At 35.3% G+C, this 26,310-nt stretch overlaps 1 protein-coding gene across 2 annotated transcripts; it reads left to right on the top strand.

Moving 5' to 3' along the window:
* Positions 1-24,748, top strand: LOC133843643 (RYamide receptor). 2 transcript variants are annotated; one of them, XM_062277280.1, is made up of 8 exons: positions 2-588; positions 14,206-14,493; positions 16,028-16,230; positions 19,429-19,577; positions 19,661-19,782; positions 20,786-21,012; positions 21,080-21,271; positions 23,440-24,746. In XM_062277280.1, the coding sequence occupies exons 2-8, from the start codon at positions 14,418-14,420 to the stop codon at positions 24,136-24,138; spliced, it is 1,668 nt and encodes a 555-aa protein (XP_062133264.1). In that variant the 5' UTR covers positions 2-588; positions 14,206-14,417; the 3' UTR covers positions 24,139-24,746. The 2 variants fall into 2 exon arrangements, with proteins under 2 accessions (XP_062133266.1, XP_062133264.1); XM_062277282.1 differs by lacking the exon at positions 16,028-16,230 and having other exon boundaries at positions 1-588; positions 23,440-24,748.
* Positions 24,749-26,310: the final 1,562 nt, after the last annotated feature.

The following is a 26,310-nucleotide window of genomic DNA, read 5'->3' as shown; positions in this document are numbered from 1 at the left end:
CAGTTGCTTCTGTGCGCTTTCATTGTGCGGTTGCTCGGCATTTTTTGGGACGGCGATCATCGCGTATACGTTATATTTTGTGGTGCTACATTTGAATTGTAACGAAATGGAAATCAAAGTTTCACGTCTGCCGCGTTTTAAGTGAATTCTTATTGTTTGGCATTGGCAATCAATTTGCATTGAATTGAGCCTTAATCAACGGTCATTTCCACGACTTTAATTGGCAAAAAGGGAAAAAAACAAAATATTACAAACACTACACTACTACACTAGCAAAGTAATTAAAATTATGTCAGCATAAATGTATGAACACAATTGGTGAATGTGTGCTTTTGATTATCAACATTAAATAAATGCCTCATAAAATCAATAAACAAAATAGCTAAAAACAAACTCAAAGCTAATTGCATTCTACTGCAATAATAAAGTGTTCGTGCGTTGTGTGTGGCCGAGTCATTATTTAATTACTATTATTATAACTATTATATTTGGATAAAATAGAAACCGTTGCTGTAATTAATTTCTCGTTTTGAGTAGCGACAGAAAAGTGTAAAATCGTTTGGCGCTAAATCCATTAAATATTTAAAGGTAACAATTGATATATTTATGCATATGCAAAACAAAATAATAATAATAAAAAATATGAATAAGAACGAGCGAGCGGAGAGAATTTGCATTTCCGTTTATGACATTTGAATACATTTCAATTGCATTGCACATTAAAATTAATTTTCATTACAATTAAGAGCATTAAATGCATTTGCGCCCTGTTTATTTACCAACGCATTTGGCATACTAAATAATTCGAAACGACACTGACACCAACCAACTACTAAGTAGTCAACGCTGCAATGCATTCATTCACTCATTCACTCTATTGATTGGCAGCCATAATTAAGCGATTTAATGCAGTGAAGTGCAAAGCACAACTGGGAGATACTCTGTCTTATTTTCGTTTGACTGATTCAATTAAATAATGGTTTTTGTGATACCCTCCATAAATTCTATGCTATCAACGAGTAATCAGTTAAGTTTATCTAATCAATCGCTTGCTGCATCAACAAAGGATTAAAATAGATGCAGAGTGAAGAGCACAACTTGTAGATACCCTCGGAACATCTTTAAATTAGTCTCAGAAATAATTGAAGGTAGCGAATAAACAAATTAATTTAAAACTCATTTCCATTAAAATTTATTTGCTTGTCAACTCTTTGTTAAAAGTTCAGAATAATAATTCGAAAAGACGGCAAAACGTAATCAAATAAATACTTCACGATTAATTGATACTCTGTCACAGTTAAAAGGGTTGTCAATTGTTTTCTACACAATTTGATTAAATAAATTATTGTTTTGTAACTTTTTATTTGTTATTTTCCAAGCGCAAGCTAATCAAACCCCCCTTTAACGCCACCCATCTACCCCGAATACAGAGTATATAAACTATTAAAAATACATACACTACACTCGTTATTTGTTTGGCAATTGGGCAATTTATTGTGTTTTGTGTGCACTTTGTTGAATTTATCAATGAATTGAAGCCTCTCTATTTTTTTAGCATCTGTGTGTCATGTTTGATATTGAGTGAGTGGGTGGCAAAGAGAGAGAAAGAGAAGTGGAGAGCAAGCACCTCAGCATATACAATAATTCAATGTTTACTTTTTGAAGCAAAATGTTTCGAGGAAGTATTGTGGTACTTAATTGCGGATACCATTTGCTCGAACTTAAACTGAACATAAAGAGGGAGAATTAAATAAATATTTTGCTTGCAGTTGTTTTGATCTAACGCAATAATATAAACAACGAATCGAAAGTTGAGTGTGCTGATATGATGATAATGGTACAAATAAAAATGCCGATGCCGGTGAACACAACAATACATTGGCCACATTAAATTATTGAGTTATTAAAAGTGAATTCAATAAATAGCTGCCGCATGCCGCAAACACACACAAAAAAAATCGTACAAATTTTCCGATGATAGTCTTTTGCCCCAGGGGAATTACGTCAACAAATTTCCTATTGTGGGTGGTGGTAATAGCCAGGTGTTGTGCTTACATTTACAGCACTACAATTTTTGTTGCTTGGCACGCCTAGGAAAACTACGTGAAAGAGTGAAATGAAACAAATAACAATAGGAGGTTCACCTGGACGTCTTGCAACTGTTACAACCTTACACCCCTTTAACGAACTGTAATTATGCGCTACAAGCGGAACCACAGCAATATTCAAACGCAAGTCAGAACACAACCCCACCCAAGCACAACACAAGGCAAAACATAACCCAACCCAAAGAGCTCTACACAAATTCAACTTAAAAGACGTCGCGATGTCGACGTGTTGGGGAAATTTCTTGGGCCCGTTGTTCATATTTATGATTGTAATGTGCTGAAGTAGAAAGAATTATTATACGCACTTTCCTGCTTGCTTTCTTGACTCGACATACTTTGCTTTAAAATGCGTTTTCCTTGTTTAGCAGTCATATTTTCATTATTTTCATGCTCTCACATTTTTCTTAGTTTACAGCGGCATGTAAACAAATTTTTTGCTTGTTTTAAAGTCAAACATTTTCGAGTGCCTTTTTAATTTATACGTGAATTGCGTGTGTCCTCGAGGCCCACACTTTGCTTCACTTCACTTCACCTCGTCTCTAAGCTCTTTCCTCCTGTCAGTCAGAGTTGAGATTTTGTTTGTTTTATACATTTTTCCTTTTCACCCGAATTACATTAGGCAGGCGTTGTGAGTTTCTTTAATTGATTCGCCAGTTAATTACTTTTAGCTTAAAATCTTAAAATAACAAAACTTAGTTCAGATCTTGGCGAATTAACAATGCACATTTTAATTGTAATCCGAGTGTCTTTTCATGCTTGTGTTTTATTTAACGCCCTCGGCTGTCTTTTCAAATTAATTGCACATTATTTTTGAATGGCATTTCAAGCATTAAAATTACACATTTCTTTGGCTTTATAAATACATTGCGAGTGGTGTTGTTTTATTTTAAATAGAGTTGGGCGAAATTGAAATTCCATTTAAAGTGAAAACCAATATTGTTTTATTGCCTGCTGCAAAATTTGTGAGCTGTGCGAAATGAATCAATAAATCAAGTGTGTGCAGGTACACAAAATATTTGTGGGAAAGAAATTGTAAGCAATTGATTCATTATAGCAAAGTTTCAAGTCATAACTTATCCTCCTATTTGCATTCCATTTTTTACAAGAGCTGTTCATCTTCTCTGAGAAATGAAGAGATGGTCTAACAATTAAAAAAATTGAAATTATGATAACTCGCTTGGAAATTAAAATATAATTCGAAATTTGCATACACAAAAAAGTTGCTTCAGTGGAAATTTTGAAGATGAGCAGCGAGGAAACTTTTTAATTATGCAAAGCCAAAGAGAAACTATAAGGAAAGCATTACATTCCGAAAAAATGCATTCAGCTTTGGCTACTCTCTGCAGACGAACTGTTTGCTTACTCTTTAATAACAACAGAGCATCCGCCAGTCAACCACTCACTTTGTCATCTTAACTGACAAAAAAATTATAGCCTACTTATTTGGGCTCAGGTTTGAATATCTTTTTAAATTTGTATCACGTTCTCATTTGCAATTATTCACCCAAAAAGACATTGAATTGGCATTTGCCAAAAAACAATTGCGAAGAGACATTGCGAGCAACATAAAAAAGATATAAAAATGAGGAAAAGTTCGTGGTTAAGGTAACGTTTCCTTTTTTTTTTGTTTTTATTTTTGCTTGCTTTGATTAAGCTTTAACTCTCGGTTACAGTAAAAATAACCAATTGGTTTTTGTTTTGGCGTCGTCGATGCTGCGGCCTTTGATGAGCACTTTCCTGGATTCATTGGCCACGAAAATTAATGTAATTGTTGCTCTTTGTTTACACGCTGTAGAACATGCATAAAAAAGTGTAGTAGAGAAACAGGATACGCCCGAAACCTCAGCAAAAATCAATAAAAGTAAAAAGTGTGCATTCCTTTAAGCTGGGATCGGTTGCATGCTTCGCCAATTTTCTTTTAATGAGCTTTTGTGGCAAGTTGTGCTGTACGCCAAAAAGGTCACACGACAAATTGGTTAACTGAGCTCATGCTCATGGCCAGGCATGGAGTTAAGGGCAAAAGTTAAAGGGACAGCGCGACAAAGGAAGAGGAATAGTGTTGGGAGCAAGTGTGTTATCTCTCTTGCATGCTGTCACCTAATTCATAAATTTCATCAACATGTTTATCGGCAATCCCCCAGTGATGGGTTGCCAGGCAAACAGCACACAGTATACAATTTAATGTGTCGAATGCTCACCGAAGCACATAAACATTTTCACTTATTTCTAACGCGCTTCGCTACCCTCCCATGTTGACACTTATTGAAAAAAAAAAAATTGCAAATTTTTTTGCTGCTTGGCTTTTCAGCAAAAACAAAATGCGAAAAGTCAATGGCGTCGTCGCTGCTGTTGGCAGCAATGCAAATATATACACAAGCACATTTCTATGGCATACTGACGACCCGCTTGGATACGTTAAAAGAGACCCAACTCTCTGCAGCACCCACATCTTTTACTTGTCTGCAATAAACGGCAATTATTTGCAAATTTTGTGCAAATTTTCGCATTGACATACCCTTGAACTAAGGCAAATACTATCGGGGTTTAAGCAAGTGCAAACTATTTAAAGTACGAGTACACTGCCCATCTGTGTGGTATATTTTGTACATGATCGATATACCAAATATAGCTTTCAGTATATTTTAAATGTAATAGTATATTGATTTACTAAGTATATCCTTTGGTATATGTTTGTTATTTTTAGTATATTTATTTGGTATATATTACGAACAATGTCAAATTTTTGTATTTTTTAGTATATTAATTAAAGTGAGTTACGGGAATCTATCGATATACCAAATATCGCCTTGAACATAATTTTTAGTATATTTTCAGTATATAAATTTGGTATATTTTAGGAATAATACTGCATTGTTATTTGAAATGAGTAACAGGTACCTTAGAGTCGAGCACACTCGACTGTAGTTTTCTAACAAGTTATGAACTACAAATCCAATAAATGCTTTCTAAACTTGGATTTAATCACCTGACCGGACCACAGGGTATTTGTTAATCGCCTACTTTACTCTAAAGTTTTGCTAACTTGTTGCGAAAGTTTATCCTGTTATTATTTCAGCGCTGTTGCTACCCAGTTGAGCAAACAGCAAAGTTGGCCGTGGCTGCAGGGTATCCTGTATTCATGTGTTTAACTACAAAACTTGTCGGAGAGCTATTCTTGTTTGCTATTGCTCATTTTGCCTGTTACTTTGCATAATCATCAGCTTTTCTCTATATTTAGCAGCATATTCTTGGACTTGAATCAATTTAATATAATGCGTTTATAAGTTTTAGTTTTTTTTTTTTTCTGTTGCCACCCGCTGGAAGTCTCTGAACTCTGGACAGGAAGTTGAGTTTCACATTACTTGGGCATTAAGTATTAAACTTTGGGCAAGTAGCAAAACTTTAATAGCCAGTGCAGTAATTATAATAGAACTTTCAGGAACTGCACTTTTTGGGTATGCATTTTTCATCAAACTGTCGTTGGCAGAATGCAATTTTGCAACCAAGTATTTCAACTTGAAGACATTTCTTCTCCCCATTTTAAAGACGCCGAAGGGCAACATCAAATTGTCAAAACAATTTTGTCAAATGATGCGAAACGGAAACAGAAACAAACAAAGGCAAAATACAATATTATCGTAACCAAATGTACTCCATTCTTTTGCTGATCCTTAAATTGAAAACATGTAGCACGTGGCGCATTGTCAAAAGTTATTTGCTTTGAATTATTTATCAAAAGTCCGCCGGACTCTCAGGCTCATTTGCCCATTGTTGTTAGGTCAGGTATCCCAAAACAAGGCCACATTTTGTCAATGCTTGAGGTTGTATCAAATAGTTGGCCAATATGCAACGCTCATTAGAGGTGTCTGCAGATAACTTATCTAACAAAATTAATCACACTTCCATTAGCAGAAATTATTGTGCCATATATTATGTACAACATTGTTTCTGATTTGCATTATCTCAGATAAATGTTTGTTGTAGTTGAGCGATTTAATATCATTTGAGTTGTCGAAGTCTACGTATAATAGTATTTCACAATGTTGCACTAATAGCTCTTTAGTGTCGAAAGTAATTAATTTATAAATAATTGGTTACGTAAAATTGATTAACCAACTTCATAATTTTCTATATCATTTATTCGTTTAATGTTAAGCTAGTATTCTCAATAGGTATTTGATTTGTTCATTTCAAACTATATTATATAGTTATATATAATATTATATATAATTTATTATATTATTAATTGTCAACTAAAAATTATTTCTTAACGTTTATGACGAAGGGAAAAGGTATGAAATAAAATAATAATAATAATGTGCTGTAGGGCATCATCACTTCGTTATACAATATGACTTTAATGCCTTTTTTCTTAGCTTGCTAAAGGTTATTTTTCTCGTGGCAGCGAGCTAAGTGTATGAGTTTTCCTTTGAAGTGACAAAGTTAAAGAAAATCTCGGTTTGAAAACATTTCGTCGCATACAATTATTCGTATAATTAAAGCTCATTTTCGTCGAAAAATATTTGTGACTGTCGTTTTTTGCCTCAGTTTTTTGTTAGAAATATATCGTCTCGCATTGATCAATCAATGACATTTTTTCGTTAGCTTTTTGATTTATGTGTGTATAAATGACTGAAACCTTTGACCTACCGCTACTAATCACACTGATGGGCCTCAACAACATTGCAGTCATTAGTCAAAAATTCAGTTGTGGACACTGACGAGTTGTCTCTGACGGAAAACTTTGAATACACATGCGATTATTCCTAATCATTCGCCTAGTATTCATATCAACAATGTTCACATTACATGACAAGCTGGCTGTCTGTCTGGCTGAACAACAACAATTAGTTGTATTAAATATTTATTAGGTTTTGTGGCATTTAGATAAATGCGATGTCTAGACCGTAGCTTGTAAGTGACTCGTATATAAATAGTCAAACAGAGGGAGCAGCTTTATCTGCCTGATTGGATGATTTTCTTTTGTGTCACAGCCCTGTCCGCATTGCATTTAAATGTGTTGATTAACTTGATTTATTTGCTTTAGGGATCGCACAAATAGAAAAGTCAACACTGTAATCCGTTTCAAGCGAATGCCATTATAGCATGAGTACCTTTCACTGCAAGCAAATTGCACTTTTTTAACTTAATCCATAAGTTGATTAATGCTAAAAGCAAATGCAAACAAGCGGGAAACATGTGTTCCAAAGGATTGCGTGTGTGTGGAAGCTTGTAAATCTAATTATTTGTATAAGAGGATTCGTCAGAAGGGATTGCGTATACGACACGAGCAACAAACAAACCAAACTATGAGTTTGCAAAGAAGGGTCTAATTACATTCCATGTGGCTATAAGATTGCTACACTAAAATAGATAATTGACAGGTGGAGCGTAGGTGGAAAATGTTTCAATTGCAACCAATGGCTGTCAGAAGGGATTTGCAACCTGGCAGTTGGCTGCAACCAAATACAACAAATTGCTTGCAATTCTTAAGTCGTTGAAACTTAGTATTAACAGACAGACAAATGCCACTCACTCAGTCAATCGCCCACACTGGAAAAAAAGTTCATTTAATGTAAAATGTGCGACAAGAATATGAAAATCTTGAAGGTAGAAATGTTTATTTCAAGAACATTTGACGTAAGACCACGTTAATAAGAGGAAAAATATTATATAGTACTTTTAAGATTACAAATCTAAAATTTTATTAATAATCTATTATATTAATAAGCCCCCGCATTTAGTTGTGCGTTGAACACTCTACTTGTCAAATACTTAGTCAAAGCTCAATTAACTGAGCTATGAAAATTATTTAAATTATTTATTTTGAAAATTGTTAATTTGATGTTAAAATTATCTTATTTTAAGAATACAAGGAATGTTTTGATTTTATAAACTGGTCTTTTTATCAGTGTAGATTGTCTAGTATCAGAGTTGCTCTCATACGCAGTTCTCGTTAAATGTTTCAAAAATCAATAATAAAGAAATAGGATCTCTTTACAGGCAGCAGCTGTTAGTTTCCCATAGTCCATGCATATCTAAAGACTTGTATTCCACGAAAAAGCATCAACAGATATCTATCCTTTTAACCTTTCTGCTCTCAAAAATGTGACGAGGAGAAGCTCAAATCAGTTCTGTAAATTTACACGTGTTGTTTGTTCACCCTTCAACATACGTGTATTTTAATGAGTTTGAGTCTAAACGTGAACTGTTTATCAAGTATCTGTTGCATATTTCCACTTAATTTATACAGCGAGAGACGTGTGCTCAAATTCCAAATGCTGCAACACTACGTGCAAACAATCAGTTTTCCATTTTTTTCAGCGATTAATATTTTAGAATTTCCGCAGAATTTCATTCTATTAACTGCGTCTTAGCTTAAGCCATTGCTATAACACGTTCTTTTAGGTTTACTTTGATTGATTAGCCTGGCGAATTTCGAATGTCTTGAAAAGTCTCAATTGAATAGAGCAAAAAGGGAAGCTAGCTTCAGTGAAGCATACTTATTTTGTTGTCAAGTGCTTTTCACCTGATTTCCATTTATTGCTAGACTATGACAATTACCCCCCTCACATGAAGGAAGAAAGTATTACAATGCGAAGCCGAAAACACTCAACATACTTAAGACGGCAGTCGAAGTCGATGGCACTTTACACAAAATTTGTTATGCTCGATTTTTCACGGTCATTAGAAGACGCAGCTACTCTGCATGTGACGTGAAAGACTTTAACAAAAAGAATAATCACAAATTTAAGACATCAAAAAGAGAGAAATACGAACAGGACACACATGTCTTTGCCCTGTGGCAAAGTGCTCGCAACTTGCCACAATGCGACGCACTCGATACGATATTTGTTTATTGGCGGAAGTATTCGTGATGTGGCAGCAGATAAGTAAATACATTGAACTCTTCCTTTGACATTCCATTTCCTTGACATTGACGCTTCTTCTGAGACACTACTTCGCATTTCTTGAAAAAAATGTAATTAAAATTTAATTATAGGCAGCTGCTGAAGTTATGTTGATGGCAAGGCATAATTTTGTTAGGTTCACGAACTGTGAGACAGTCGCAACTTGCAACATGTTCGTGCAACTTGTTGTGTTTTGACTTCAAGTGGCTCTGTTTGCTTGAGAAGTTGCCTTGGCTCGCATCCTGTCGTTGTCGTGTAGCAAAACCGAAGGCACAGAGCTTGCCGCACAGTTGATAACGCACGCTCGCGCGGTTAACATGTGCAACAAACAACTCTCGTCATCAACTTCGACATCGGTTACACGAGTTCGCAAATCAAGTGAAAGTTGGGCGCCATATTCAAACTGAGAGCCGAGACTTGCCACACACACAATTAATTCAATTTGCACACGCAACTTTCAATAATTAAATACACAAAAACCGAAAAGAGAAAGCCGCAGAGTGAAAGTGAAAGTGAGTGTGAGAATTCATTGGCAACTTACAGCACCTGCGGGTAACATTCGCATTTATTACAATTACATTTAATACTACCACAAAAACCCACACACACAGAAAACTCCAAAGCCAAAGCCACAGCATATTGGCAAACACACTCAAACACACATCGTTTGCCTTTAGGTGTCGTTTTAGCCTTTGTTTTGCTTTTTATTTGGATGTGACTTATATTACGATTTCTTCGAATCTGGGCACGTGGATGCCCTGCTGGGAAACGGATACAGATATCCGTATCCTGCCAGCAGAAGCAGGAGTCAAGCGTGTTGTGTAGTAAAAGAGTTGCCTCCACTTAATTGCCATTTTAATATTTAATGTTGAACATCTTTTGACTATTTTGCCATAGTACAAATAAAAAAGAAGAGCCTCTCGAGAGTAGCGGCCCATCAAAATAGATGCAAATTGACAGGATGCGTCGCTAATGAGCTGTCATACAAAGGAGCCCGCAGACTACTTACATATATATTTTTGCTGTGACATCAACACCGCATACCTACGATAGATAGTCCGTGTGTGTGTCCTTTGAGAGCCTGCATTTAATATGCTAACGAGGCTGAGAGAAGCAACAGTAATTTCTGTTACATTATTTTCCGAGTTGTAAAAAAGTATTTTTACTGAGTCACTGCGTTTTTGTTATCATAACAGGTGTAAAAAGTATTTAATTAACAATTATAATCGAATACTAAATACCTGAGTTCAGTGCTCATTTATTATGCAAAGCGCCTAGGTCAGACCCTAATTAACCTTTAATTCAGGAAATTAAAAGAGCATGAAAACAGTCAGAAAGAGAGTGTGGTGAAGCCCCAGAGTGAGACAATTAAAGGAGACAGCTGAGAAACTTCTGCACAACTGAACTAAGTTCAAATTGCCAGGCTTAAATTGTCCTCGGGGCTAAGGCGACAAGCAAATAGACCAGACAACCAGCATTCACAGCTAAGCGGGGGCAGCACTATTTCGGAATGGAGGGGTCAATGCCTACACACAAAGTAGTCTAAATATAATAATAAAGCACAAAAGTTACTTACGAGCCGAAGATCTTTTTTTTTTTTCTTTTTGTCAGCAAACACCCGCCCGCTAAGTTCAAAACCCACGCGGGCATCGATTGTAAGCTCAATTTCAAAGTCGACTTTGCACCCTCGTCAGCCTTTTGGTTCCACAGCTCACAATTATTTGCTTATTTGTTTCTCTCTGTGATTTGGCTCTGCTTCTTATGCACTTTTTTGCGTTTGTTAAGCGTTTTGTGCTTCTTTGTTCGTCTCACACGGCGTATACGCAATATTTTCTATTTAAAGCTGCTGAAAATGGAAAATTTTTCGTATTGGTCTTTTGATGGCGATATGCTACTGCTGCTGTTGCTGCATACTTATATTTATAAGGTGGGCACGTGATACTGCTTTATGAGCATTTCAACATTTACTTTGAAGTCACACGCATCTTCCCTTCCTTCGGTTGTCCGTCTGTCTGCTTCTCTGAATCTGTCTGTTGAATCTGCATATTTTGTATTTTTAATATGCGTCATTCAATAATATGCTGAACACAACGAAAAAAAAGTTCCCTATTTTCCACTTTGATTGAGATTTGCGTTATATGTACATTCGCTACATACGCTTGGTGCTCGCTTGATGCTCTCACCTCGGACACAACGCGCAACACAAAAAGCAAAGTGGCTGCCGCTTCAGATGTCTGTCAATTTGAGAAATTAATTGAAAATGTCCTTTCGAGGCCCCTTTTAACTTGTCAGTGTTGTGCTTAACAGCTTTTCATGCTGAGTTTCAGCTGAGCGGGGATCCTCTTTGATTCTTCCTAAACATGCAACTCAATGAGCCATCAAATGCTTTCACTAAGTAATTGACTGTCCCCAGAGAGAAAACGAAGTGAGGGAGAGAGAAAGAGAAAGGGAAGTATGTACCTCAGTTACATGAAAAAAATTTTGAAGGCCATCCGCCTGCAGACTAATTGATAATCTCAGCTTGGCAGCACATTTTCACGCTTTTCATATTTATCATACAACAATTTTTGTGCAGCGTTACACGCAGCATGGCATAAAAGGATTTTTTATGACCCGCAGGACGAAGCTCACTCGCAGTCGCATTCGCACTCGGTAGTTCCATGGCCATAAAGTCAGAGGACTGTGTCGGTATTATAAACTGATAAAGCTTCAAGTTAAATAAGTTGCATGCCACCTCCTCGTCTTTTGAATGCGAACCCTTCACCTGTGGCAAACTGGCAAATAAAAGCTTTGCACACACATGTGGAATACTATCTATAGAGTGATAACAAAGAAGTTTCACTTTTGCTTCGCTTGTTTGCCTTTTGTTGTCCTTTTTTGCGATAGAGATAAAAAATGGATGAGATGGGATATAAGCTTTATTTTTGGGCTTTACGCTTACGTTTAATCAATTTAAGCACAAAACCCTTCAACCGTGCCTGGCCTTGGGTCATGGCTAATTTAAGGATTTCGTTTTATAAGCGAAAGCCGATTAAAGTGCTTACTACAAATATGCCATAGATATGCGGGTGAGAGTACAAGGCATTCCATATCAGAAAGAATGCATACACAATGAAAAACTCTACTTAACTGGCGGGGGGAAATTTTTTCCTTTCTTAAAATTATACACGAACCCGCACGATGACCGAGACCCAGACACTCGCCTCCATAAACCCGAACCTTTAACTGAATTCTTAACTCTGCTCATAAGCATGTAAATAATGTTGCATAACGAAATGAAATTCATGTGCTTTTCATTAAAAGCACAATGCATGCTTGAAGCTGTGCCTTCAAAATGTTACGCAAATGTTTTTATTAAATTTAATTCAATTTATGAAAATTAATGTTGCGCATTTTTTGAGCATAACAAAAGCTGAACAAATTAAAGTTTCATTCCATAAAAATGCAGCGATGAAGCGAGCGTTGAAATATTCATCAATTGTTTTGGTAAATAACATAAATTTAAATATTTATAAAAACCAAAACAATCAATGTTTTATTTTGTTCTTCAACTTTGATTCAGTAGTGAAAGTGAGATTTATTTTTACAAAAAATGTTCTTATAATAGTTTTAGCCTATTGAAATCCGCAATTATTAATTATTACGTTCATTTAGTCAACATCAACACTCAATTCATGGAATACACTGCAATGGAAAATTCTAATGTTTATTAATTGTTTTGGTAAATTTAATAGACAAATATTTACTTTACTTTTTCGTTGAAAATTTTTATTCTGTTTAAAAATAATATTTTTAAATAAACTAGCAAATAGTTTTACTTACTCAAACTGTTCAGCCACCGATCATTGAAATATTCATACATTCTATTGTCAAACATAAGAAATGTAAGTATTTATTGAAGACAAGAATCCATTATTGATAGTTAGACTTTTCTATAATATAAGTTTATTTTTAACATTAACATTTTCTTATTATTTGAAGTCAACAAAAGCTTTTATTTCATGAAAATCCGTGAAAAGTTTGGCAAACATTATAAATTTAGATATGATATTTATTATATATTTTGGCAAATATTGTAAATTTTAATATTTATTAAAACCAAATTATTATCTTTTATTTATAATCACTATTTTCTTAATAGTAAGTTGCCAAAATGTATTATTACTAAATAGTTTTGCTTGGCGAAATTTGCAATCAATTATAACATTCATTTTCCAACATCAACATTAGCTTTGCTTTTGTTTGAAGGACCAGCTCAGCAAAGTTATGACTGTTACCTGTAACAACCAGGTTTATTTTCGCTGCGTGCAATTTTCACTTGTCAATAAAAACAAAACAATATTATTATTGCTTTGCGTAAAAGCAAATATGTGCCATAAACTTGTTTAAAAGCAAACAATAATATGGCCAATGGTGCAATGGCGTTGTGGTCTTATGCTCCAATGCTTCAACAGTCCAACAGTCCGACAGCTGTACGTTGGCCGTCAATGTCAACTGACCTCTGGCATCCAAAGCCTGATGCTAACCAAATGTTGGCACCAACTCGCTCTCACTCTTGACGTCCTGCCTGCCTTCTGCCTGCACTTGACGCATAGCTGCCTGGGAGGTAGCATAAAGGGTTGAGCACCGCTTTCAATTATATAAAACAAACTTTTGCAATGCGAAACCTGACAGCTGACCATAACTCATACTCAGTGTTAACTGTGCCAAATACCTGATAACTAAACCTCCTACAGATTCAGAAGCATTCTTCTTTTTTTTTGCGGACTGACAACTGCAACTGCAAGTGACTTGGCTTAAACTTGGCTATAACGACCTTTACTGTTGATTCATTTCTCGTTTATGACAGCTTATAAATGAAGACATTAAGATTGATTTAACCAGAAACTAGAGCAGATGTGAAACCGTAAACGTGCTGGTCAGAAAGCTAGTTAGACAATGTGGACCAAGCTGGTCTTGTTGACTATTTGAATTGTTTTTTTCCCTGCCAGAAAGCAGCTTTGTTCTAGTTCTGTTTGAAATCTCTTAATCTCAACCCTCATGCAATTGACTCAAAGTTTCCATCTTCCTCTCTTTGTAATCCATTTTTCATTTAATTCCCTGGCATAATGTCAGTTAAATACACCGCAAGAATTTTCCGTCTTATATAATCCTCCCTTCTACTACTATTTTTTTTCGACTTGCAGGCGAAAGCTGTGTGGCATTAAAATGCATTGCATCTCATAAATAAAAGCTCAGTTCGGCGAAACGAATTTTTGGCTTAGCCAGAAATTCGCGCTGCTTTAACAAATAGACGCTACTTTGTCTTAAGGGAGAATCTAGCGTCAGTAAACAACAACAACAACAGCCACAATAAAAACCAAAGCAACAACAAATAACAGGAAAACACAAGAACATTATGGAATCGGATATATTATTTATCCAACACGACCATGAGGAGCTTCTGCCCGGCGCTGAAGAGGAAGCTGAATTTGGTAAGTTGCCAACAACTCGAGAGGAAAACTTCTCTTTTTTCTCTCTCTTTGTATTTTATTGTTTTGCTCTTTTGATGGAAGAGAGCTAATCGACAGATGATTCTTATGACACAAACTCAATAATTCTGTTAGCATCCATCTCGCATCTTTGTCAAGTTTATGTTTGCTTTTGTTGCATCTCTCAACAAAGTTGTCTGTGTGTTTGATACTTTGATCTATGAACGAAATCGGCCAGCTGGAAAATTGTTAAATTATTTACGATTTGTGAAGAAGAACATTTAGCACGCTTAATTGATTGATTGCTTTGATAGCTGAATAGAGGCAGAATCATAGCAATCATTCTTTAAATCGATAATAAATAAATTGAAGTCTATTTTTCTTAATGGTCAGCATTGTGTCAATTAATTTTTAACTACTTTTTTGCATTTTCATTTCAACATTGATTTGGATTATAGTTTCACATTAGTTTTATTTATAAAAAATTTACATTTTTTAGGATTAATAGAATAATGAATGAATGAAAAAGTTAAAAAAAATCAAGTATACCCAATATTTAATTCAACTATTCAATCATAAAGCTTATTTGTCATTGCCAAATAAGTATCAAAGCAACAGTTGAGTGTGCTTGACTGTGGGATACTCGCTGTTTATTAATATACCACAAAAGTATTAAAATATGCCAAAGGCTACCATAGAGTAAAGAATATACCAAATTGTCAACCAAAGCAACTTCATGAATCACTTGTTTCATCATCAATTAAAAGTTTGAGATAAATTGAAATCTGTCAAGTTTTCTTAGCTTTGCTAAATTTAAAAGTTTAAAAGGCCAATTAAATATTCTGTCAGTTAGGTAAAAATATAACTCTAATTAAGAATATTTCATTCATATATGGAACGGTAAAGCTAAATTTATATTACTATTGTAAGAAATGCTTTCCAACGATCGATATGTGTCACTTTACCTAAGTCAACATTAATTAATAGTTGGATATAAATACGAAACTGCCTTTGTCTATGGTCAAATTTTCTTCGCTTAGCTGTATTTAAAGATTTAACAGGCTGATTAAATATTCCAAAGTCACGACAATAGAATTTCAATACTGTCCGTTTGGATGAAATAGATCTTTAATTAAGAATATTTAAATTACATTACTATTGCATCAATTGCTTTTCATCGATCGATAGATGCCACTTTACCTAAGTCAACACCAATTAATAGTTGGACATAAATTAGAAAATGTCTTGGTATATGGACAAGTTTGCTTCGCTTTGCTGAATTTAAAGATTTAACAGGCTGATTAAATATTTCAGAGTCCAATCACGACCTTAGCTTTCACTGCTGTCAGTTTTGCTCGGAGTGCCAACTGATGCCGTTTTGGCTTCTGCGTTGATGCTGTTAATCAGAGCCGCTGTCATGTTGAGTGCCTTGCGAAATTATTTCAATTATGTCCTTTTGCCATTTCCATTTATAATCACTCGCTTATTTGCTCCGCTGTCTTCTTCTGTCTCGTTTTCTCGGTTGCTCGCCATGCAGAGCGTCTTTACGTTGCGCCCGCGGAAATTGTGGCGCTGCTTTCCATCTTCTACGGCGGCATTAGTATTCTGGCTGTCATTGGCAACACGCTGGTGATTTGGGTGGTTGCCACCACACGACAGATGCGCACCGTTACCAATATGTATATTGCAAATCTGGCATTCGCGGATGTCATCATTGGACTGTTTAGCATACCGTTTCAGGTGAGTACGAATCAACTCCGAACTACAAACTACAACGATTATTTATCCCCCGTTTCTGTAATTATGCAAATGCTCGGGGTTGGCTAATTGGGCATGGTTGAATAAACATTTTTATTGAAGGTCCAACTGCAGTTATGCGCCGAAATGCGCTGGCTGCTATGATAAGTGTCAGGGTTTAGCATTAATTAAACATTGCGTATACGCCACGGTGTGCGGCGAGCAAGAGACCTGGTTAAATAAATAGAGTTTACTGATTTTTCGCCTCGCTGTTAACACTTTGTGCACATAAATCAGTTTTATGGCATTAGCCCAGTTTTCAGTTTCGACAACAGTATTGGTATTCCCTTTATGACAACAACAACAACCACAAACAAAATACAATACAAGGCAACGCAACTCGACACGACACGACAAACATCGATTTCACTATAATCGAGCGTCAATTTAATTTCCGGAGCTTAAACACACCCCGCACATTTTGGGGATTAGAACCTTTGACAGACTGTGTCTATCTCTCTCACGTTCTCTCTCTGTCTGTTTCGTTTTATCGACTCTCGACTCGAAGCCCAACTGATTTCCGATAATAATGAAGCTCTTCTTTTTAAGGGGGGTGCCCAAGTGTTAATGGGCTTAGCTGTTCAGCGCAAAATGTGCTAAAAGCCACTATGGTAATGCAATTTCTGAATTTCCATTTTTCTGGCAACAATAAATTAAGTTTTTATCGCCTCGATGTCAAATCCACATTCACCTTTCCACATTTCTATCGATTGAGTTTGCAATTCCAACATGCAAATTATGAATTGAGTTCACAATTTTTCCCAATTTACCAACGAAGCTCTGAACATAATTGAGCCAACACTAAGTGGAAGGCACTTGAATAAACGACAATGTCTGACATTAATATTCAATTTACAAATGGATGGCATGAGAGAAGTGCATTAGAATTGTCCTCAGTTGCTTCTGCAGCAATCTATATTTATGCAATTTATTTCCCTAACTGCTTGAACTAGCAAGATGCTAGCATACACTTATTGTAAGAATTGTCATTGTTCAAAGCAAAGTTCACAACAGTTGATCAGCTTTTCTCAAAATTTAAAATATTCTGAATATAGTAAATGTACATAGCTTTCATTCGTTAAGTGAAAAGGAATTGCAAGGAAAAGCGGTTTAAATTTGTTGCCACTCACACACTCGAATAGATTACTACGATGACTTGACAACTCGATGATGACAATTTGACTTCTACTAAAGCTACTGGCAATAATATATTAAATATGTATTGATTTTTGACATTTTTGTGACATTTATATATTTTACCAATTTATTAGTTGGTTAAACTGCGAAATTTAAAAATGCGCCACTTTTTAAAAATCATTTGCAAAAATATTTTGCAACAAAAAAAAAGCTCAACAAATTTACTATTATAACATTAAGGGATAACTAAATTATATTTGATTCCTCTTTGCAATAAAAGCAAGACAGTTTAGTTTTGTTCATAGAATATTACAAATTAAAATACCGAAAAGATACTAATATATACCAAAAGTTATATTTGATATATTTATATAATACAACAGTAAAAATGTGCCATAAATTACAAAATATACCAATGCATTTAAGAACTCAAAACAGCTTCGGTTTTTGACCAAACGAATATGCCTGTAATTGAACTTCGTAATATTTCATTAAATGAAAGTCAATTGATATACATACGAGTAGTATTACATCATTTTGCACTTTGCAAGCTAATTAATTAATGTGATAATATCATTTAAGCTGCATTGATATCTTTAGCAAACTAATTGTCCACAAATAGCATAAAATACAATACAGACTTAATGCTCTAAATAATTAAACAATGTGTCTAGACAAGAACTACTGAACAAACACTTCAAAACCACAAACATTCGTGTCATTTGATAATAATTAACAATGGCTTTCTGGTTTGAGATAGTTAAACTAGTTTAGCCTAATTGAATTATTTGCCAATGTTTGCACAGCATCTTGAGATGTGATTGTCAAGTGCAGTCTCTTGACGAATAAAACAAAGCCAAGCATGCTTTGCATAATAAATATTCATTAAGTTGACAATCAAACAACAGAATTGCTGTCACAACAAATTGTTGGCGTTATCAATAAGCAAGTGAGACTTCTGTAATTTGCACTAATTGTTTGGGTTTAGCACCCAAGTCAACCCCCCTTTTGATAAACAACGCCTCTGGACATCAGTAAGAAAGCTACAGTCGGGTGTGCTCGACTGTGAAATGCACCTATTTTCAATAAATAAAAACCCGTGGGGTATTATTGATAAAATATACCGAATTGATATACCAAAAAAATACTAAAATACACCGATATATATATATAAATATATCGATATACTTTTACTTTTCTTAAATAACTTATATAATTCTACAAAATTAAATATACCGAAAAAATACTTAAATTAGTATAAGTTAAGTATATTGATATATAATATTTTTACTTTTTCTGTACTTTTCTTAAATAACTTCTACAATTCTATAAATTAATTATACCGAATAAATACTAAAATATAATATACCGAAAGCAATATTTGGTGTATCGATATATTGTTATCTCTGTCTTTTCTTAAAGACCTACAATTCTACAAATTAATATACCGAAAATGTACCAAAATATACCGAACGCTATATTTGGGATAGTAAAATACTTCGATTTTCGAGGCATCACAATGTTATGATACCCTTTTAGCCTATGTGTAGCGGGTATAAACCTGCCGCCTGCCACATGCTGCATGCTATCGTTCAATGAGCAACAGCAACAGCAGATTATGCGCACTTTAACTCCATTCGCAATTGCAAACCACGCACTTTGGACTGCACACACAAATCACAGCCTGATGGCAGGACACACGACACAGGACACTCGCACACTCACACTTTCGGCTATAGTTTTGCCAATTTATGCTCGACAAATGCCTGGGGAACAACCGAGCGTAGATTGTGTCCTGCCTGCAGGTCCTGCGGCCTAGCTGCGTTATTGTAGTCGCTGTTAATGATATTTGTGCTGCGGTCGTGTCCTTGTGCCCTTCTGCGACAGCTGCTGTCGCCGTGGGCGTTTTAATAGGGGGATAACTACTCGGGGTGTATGTGTGTATCACGACGAGTGCCATTTAATGCACTCAGATTTAATATTTTTCTTTTTGCCTATTTTCAGTTTCAGGCCGCGCTGCTGCAACGCTGGAATTTGCCATATTTCATGTGCGGCTTCTGTCCCTTTGTGCAGGCACTGAGCGTGAATGTCTCCGTGTTTACGTTAACTGCAATTGCCATAGATCGACATCGAGCCATAATTAATCCATTGAGGTAAAGCCAGCACACAGTTGATGACTCAATAACGACTTTGTCTCATTAAAATGGGATTATTTTTACCACACACATACACACAGAGCACGTCCCACCAAGTTCGTATCGAAGTTCATAATTGCTGGCATTTGGCTTCTGGCGCTCCTCTTTGCTGCCCCCTTTCCCATCGCCTTTCGGGTGAAGGAAATAACCGACCGTTTTCGAGGTAAGTGTGCACTGAGAGAAACTCGAGTAATTCAACAAAGTTACTCGTATAAAAAAAAGTGAAACAGTAAAAAAGAACATTGGAGTTACAAATGACCAAAAACTAACAATAAACTTAAACATATCATTTAAAAAAGACTATAAGAATTAAATACTTTTTTCTTAAATTTTTAATTCTCTGTGTGTAGAAAGTATGATTGCTTAAAGACTTATTTAAAAATATAAAAAAAAAAAATCAATAATTTAATTAAATTGTCTATATTTTAAGGTCATTTTACTTTTTTCTTTTCTTCTAAATTTAGTGACTTTTATAGATTTTTTATAAATTATTGAAATAGCTGAAAGATTATATAGATTGTTCTTTAGCTATTTAAACCACATTACCCAAAGAATTAATTGAAAAACCTTCAAAGCCATTCAATAGCCTAATGAACTTTTCATTGATTCTTTTCCCTGCTCACTAATTAAGCAAAGTGAAGTCAAATTAGTGAAATAAAATTCATTTCCACTTGGACAATCAGAAAATGAAACAATTTCTACTTTAAGGTTTTACTATAAGAAATATATAAAAATATAAACAAATAAATATAAAAAATACATATAAAATATATTAATGTTATTTATTTTACAAAAGTCTGTTGAATAGATTTCTCTTTGCTTAAAATGTTGAAATTAGATTTAAATATGCTTATACCGTGACTTATTATAAGAACCAAAAATAATAGTCAATTACTTAATTAATTTGTCTGCATTATACGTTTATCAATTATTTTTCTTTTTGCGAATTACCATTAAGAAGAGTGAAGTTAAAAGCCAACATTTCGCTTATTTCCCTGTTCACCAATTACCATTAACTAAAGTGAAGTCAAAAGGTAGCAATAAAATGCATTTTCTCTTCGACAATTCGAAAATCATTTAATTTCTCAAAGTGTTCCCCAAAGTTGACTGTCTAAACTCACCCATGACCCCCATTAAAATGTTGTTGTTTCTTTTCCTGTCGACAGAGAACGATGTGTACTTCAATTTGACTCGACCTTTTTGCATGAACAAAAACCTAACGGACGAGCAACTGAAGGTGTATCGATATGCTTTGGTCTTTGTGCAGTATCTGGTGCCATTTTGTGTGATTAGCTTCGTCTACATACAAATGGCTGTCAGATTGTGGGGCACTCGAGCACCGGGCAATGCGCAGGATTCGCGCGACATCACGCTGCTTAAGAATAAGAAAAAGGTAAGAGGCGTAAGATGATTGCTATTTGAATATTATTATTAACTTGTTTATTACATTTCATTGCCAGGTCATTAAGATGCTAATTATCGTTGTGGTCATCTTTGGGCTGTGCTGGTTGCCACTGCAGCTCTATAATATTCTGCACGTGACGATTCCCGAAATCAATGACTATCATTTTATAAGCATCGTTTGGTTCTGCTCCGATTGGTTGGCGATGAGCAACAGCTGCTATAATCCGTTCATCTATGGCATCTACAACGTGAGTACGACAACGAATTTTGCCATTGATTCGACTCACTCAAGAGTTAAGTGCTACAGTGGAGATTCGCTTTAAACGAAACAAAAAAACATAAAACAATTCCCTCGACACGTGTTTCAAAATTCAATTTCCTTTACTCGATTATGTGACAGACGAATGCACATTGTCAATTATCAATTCATCAAATCACAAAACAATTTCCGCTCATTATTATAAATAGCTAAATCTACTTTTACCACTCCATCTAATCGCGAGCCGCGCACTCAAGTTAATTAAAAGCACGCTCCACTGTTGCCAATAATAAACACCTACAGCAATCCTGTCAAACACATAAAACCCATCCAGAGCCCATCATTCCCATCCCAAACATAAAACGAGAATCCACAAATCGCAGGGCATAAATGCGCAAATATTGTGAGTCTCACTCTCGAAATCGATAAAAACGACATGGAAAAACAGAAGACACAAAAGCACGTAAACTTTTTTTTCGCCCCTTCCACCCACAAATGCAGACAAAAGAATCTTGTCTCTCGCCTTGGCTGTTCACGTGTGGGCGGCTGTATATATTTTGAGACAAAAAGTTTGTCGACAAATATTTTGGTTTACGGCCGCCCAAAAACTGGATGTGGAGGCAATTGAGAAGAAGGCCAGAGAAGAAGCCCTTGACACTGTTGTTGGCAATTAGGAAGTTTTCGGGCTAAGGGGAAGCCTGGGAGTTCGAATTGATAGACCCAAGTGACAGATGGCACAATAAGTAGTAAAATCACATGGCTCAACATTCATTAGTAACTTTTCTTGGCCTGGCATTATTTTTGTTTTCGGTTTTGATCGAAGTCTATTCATCGCAGAGGTTAGCATCACTAATAGAGTGTATTAACTTATTCAACTAGTTCGGCAACTAGGGCAAATATTCTGGAAACAAAAAAGTATGGCAACTAGTTTAGGCAGCTACAGTAAATATTTTCTGAGAAAAATAGCAAACTAAAAGAATTCTTGGAAGCAACTATTGCATGGCTAAAAGTATTTAGTAGCCACTCACAATAATTTGAGGGGAAAAACAACAGTTTTGCACTTGGGTGCGGCAACGAAACTAATTGGAATCTAGATAGAGTAGACAAGCTCTCACTTCTTATTGATACTTTTCTAGAAAGTGTAGTGCTTACCCTACAAAATTGGGCAAATTAAAATAAAAGACAAAAATAAATTAGATTTTTAATTGGGTAATGTATTTTACGTAGAATTTTGTTCGGTTTACTCTCTGCATCTTTTTTGAGTACAAGAAAAATGTGCATCATATGTAATGTAAATTGTATTTTATTAAGAATTTGATTCAAGAAAATTACCATTTAAAATCCTCACAATAATAAAGCCATATTTTACTTAGAATTATTTGGCCTTCAGGCATAACATAAATAAAGTAGGTTATTATAACTAAATTTATCCTAATATAAATAGAAAAAAGTTTCGCTAAACAGAGTAAGGGTTAGTTTATAAAATGGGTAAGTTGGGAGCAAGGTTTTCCATAATTTCTAATGATTGAAGTAGATGAATTTTAATGATATAAAAGTTCGCATCATAGAAATATGAGCTTCGCATAATTTGTATGTAGCGCTTAAATACATTTTTCTGACCACTAAGATAAGTATGAAGTGATGAAAGATATAAAAACTATTAATTTGAAAATTTGTGAATTTGAACTTATGAATTTATCAAATGTTCTTGTTCGACAAATGTTGTAAATTTCTTACTGAAATTCTTAATTTTATGGCTTACAAAATAAATGACCATTCATTTGCCTTTCAAAGCATTATTCTTTGTCTTCTTTTTCTTATTAAATTTAAAATGTATTTTATGTTTTTGATGGACAAACATTCTGTATTCCTTTATTAATCTAACCAATCACAGATTACATAAAAAGAGCATTCAATTGCCTTGAATTGCAGAAAATATTTGCAATATTTACATGCTGTTTGGTATCTTCTCCCCACAGGCACATTCTTAGTCATCAAGATTGTGGTTCGAGTATTTTCATTAGACAGCAGCGCAGAATACAACTTTCGAGAGTTTGATTGACATTTTGCGTATTTGTTTTGTTTACGAGCCGAGCACATTGCGTATTTGTTTTCTGCTACTTATACTTTTATATTGTTTTCTCTGTGTTTTTGCAGGAGAAGTTCAAGCGAGAATTTAACAAACGATTTGCGGCTTGCTTCTGCAAATTCCAGACAAGTCTGGAGCAGCACGAACGAACCTTTTCGATGCACACGCGCGCCAGCTCCATACGCTCCACCTATGCGAACTCATCGATGCGCATACGCAGCAATTTCTTTGGCGGTCGCAGCAGCAGCAGCAACGGTGGAGGAGGAGGCAAGGCAGCAATAGCTGGTGTGCATATGAATCGTAATGGTTACCATGCCAATGGCAATGGACATGGACATGCTAATAATGACAATAGCAATGGCAATGGGAATGGATTGGCCAACAGTGGCTACAATAATAATGGACAGCATCAGACTGTCGTGACGTTCGCTGGCTCAACAATGCCGCCATGGCGACGCAATAACTTCAAGCCACTGCATCCCGATGTGGTTGAATGCGAGGATGATATGACACTGATGGAATTGCCCTCCACCAGCGAGGAGTTGCCCTCAAGCATTGCCGGAGCGGGAGTACAACTAGCACTACTCAAAGCGGAATCACGCGAGAGTTCCGGTTGCATTTGTGAACAGGAATTCGGCAGTCGAACGGAATGCGATGGAACCTGCATTCTCAGCGAGGTGTCCCGTGTGCAGCAGCCGATGTTGGCGCGGCATGGAACGAACTGTGCTTGCAAATCGGAAGTCGAAACTTTGTGGCAGCCACTGTAAAGTTAAGTGATGGGAGTTTTTTTGTGGGCTTTCAGTCTGTGATTTCGTAATAATGAATTGTGATTACAAATACAATGAGGAAGTTGAATGGAGGATGCAAATATGAATGCGTTTGCTAAATGCTCGTTATAAGCTGGAAACTTGCGAATCCCTGTACAGTATTATGAACAACAAACAACAAACAAAAAAAATAAAAATAAATGTATTCAACTTTTGCATGTCGAATTATATTCTAGCTTTAAAACACACAAAAATCAACTTTCCAAAACATAAATTCTAGTATTACGAACTAATGTGTATCTATTTATGTATGTATGATAAAGTGTCGAAATCGAATTAAAAATTCCGCAGCATTTGCTAAATAAACAAACATCGATGTATTTTTATTTACATACACTTCTCCTCCGCCCCAAGCAAATTTCTCACCTCTCTTGGCTTTAATTAATAGGCACATGAAATCAATTAACTAGCATTAAAACGTAAATTATGAAATTAGTTTTTAAACAACAATGAAAACCTATTTATAAATAAAAAGATACATATATGTACATGTAAATTGTGTGTAAAAAGGCTAATTAATGTAATTGAATTGTAATGGAAACATAAACATTTCGCGTCATTAAACAAATCAAACAACTATCATAACCAGAGTGTTTAAAATTTAATGGGTTGCACAGGAAAAATAAAATGTGCTAGCATTAAGAAAAATTCTCCAATCATGCTGAAATAATGCCAAAATTTAACTCAGTAGATAAATTCTTAAATGAATATCTACAATCCACAATAAATTTTATTTGATCAAGCTTAAATAAAAATTGATAGTTCTTGGTTTAAAAAACCAATTTTAAAATTCTTGAATTTGGAAATTAAGAACAAGACTTATTTAGTTTCAATACGATGATTGAAGAATGAAATATTCTTTCTCCCTTTAAGATTTTTTTTAATATTAAAAATTTCAGAAATGTTTTTAATATCGAAATATTCTTTTAAGAACTCTTTTCAAACCTTTTAAAATTGAAAATTTATAAAAAAAAAAATTGTATAATATTTTCTTTATTTGTATTTAAAAACAAAAAGTTTTCTCTCTGTGCACGCGATATAATCATAAATCATAGCTCAAATAGTACTAGATACTTAATTAACCGTAATTTCCACTTGATTTGCGCTTGAAATTTAACTGTCAAATGAAAGCTTTAAACTTCTCTGACAGTTGATTTATAGCAAGTCTTTGAACTTGACAAGCAAGTAAAGAGCTTTGCTATAAGAAAGTGAATTGTCTCAAGTTGTACGAGCTTTCTACGCTGCGAACTTAGCGTAGACCAAAACCGGAAACGGAGCGAAGCTCAAGATTAAGTTTGCCAAAGCTTTGCACTTGCTTAAAAACGAACAAAAGAAAAACATTAAAAGCTTTGACGTTCACAGGGTGTTCCGGGCACTTGTTAAACTGACGATTGGAGTTTGAGTTGAAATACGATACGATACCTTATGAATACAGCTTATTTAACGACTAAATAAGTTGTTAAGATTATATGTATTTAAGTTATTTGAGTTAATTTCAGTTTTAGTTGAAGTTTTGTTGAATTTGGAATTTAAAATGGAAAGCCTACTCGTTTTAAAGTCGTCGTGTGTTATGATTAAACTAAGCTAATAGCAGGACAAACAAAGCGGCACATCCTGGATGACAAACACTAACAAAATATGACAACAGCAACAAGGATATTCGTGGCAACAACAGTGTCACGCAATAGACGGCATATGTGCGGCTGTAGTTGCTTTCTTTTTTATGCCACATGCAATCAAACAACATATGCTGCACTCTGGCCAACACACACACACACACACCGACACACACACACATACGCGCAGAGTAACTCACACGCACACAGAGGCTGTTAGATACACAGTGCAAAACACGCAATGAACTGACTGAGTGGACATGCACATGAACATGGGACATGTTGGCCATGGCAGACACACACACACAGACACATCGACAGACAGCCGGCCACCCTTAATATAGCGTCAGGAATATTTTCAGATAACTGGACACTTGGTTGCATGTCCTCGCAGCACACACACATACACCGACATACACACAAGGCGCATTGGCTGTTGATAATTGAATAATTAACAATGTTTAAAACGGCTGGCGAGAGGCGTCTAACGATGGGG

The sequence above is a fragment of the Drosophila sulfurigaster genome, chromosome 3, assembly GCF_023558435.1.
Source record: "Drosophila sulfurigaster albostrigata strain 15112-1811.04 chromosome 3, ASM2355843v2, whole genome shotgun sequence".
NCBI lineage: Eukaryota > Metazoa > Arthropoda > Insecta > Diptera > Drosophilidae > Drosophila > Drosophila sulfurigaster.
Note: the sequence above shows the minus strand (reverse complement) of the source record. Positions and strands in the feature narration are given on the sequence as shown.

Excerpts from the sequence above, each read along its gene's own strand:
- LOC133843643 (XM_062277280.1), top strand. The coding sequence starts at position 14,418 with ATGGAATCGGATATATTATTTATCCAACACGACCATGAGGAGCTTCTG. Across the intron at positions 16,231-19,428 it reads TGTTTAGCATACCGTTTCAG|TTTCAGGCCGCGCTGCTGCA; the intron begins GTGAGTACGAAT and ends GCCTATTTTCAG. Across the intron at positions 19,578-19,660 it reads GCCATAATTAATCCATTGAG|AGCACGTCCCACCAAGTTCG; the intron begins GTAAAGCCAGCA and ends ACATACACACAG.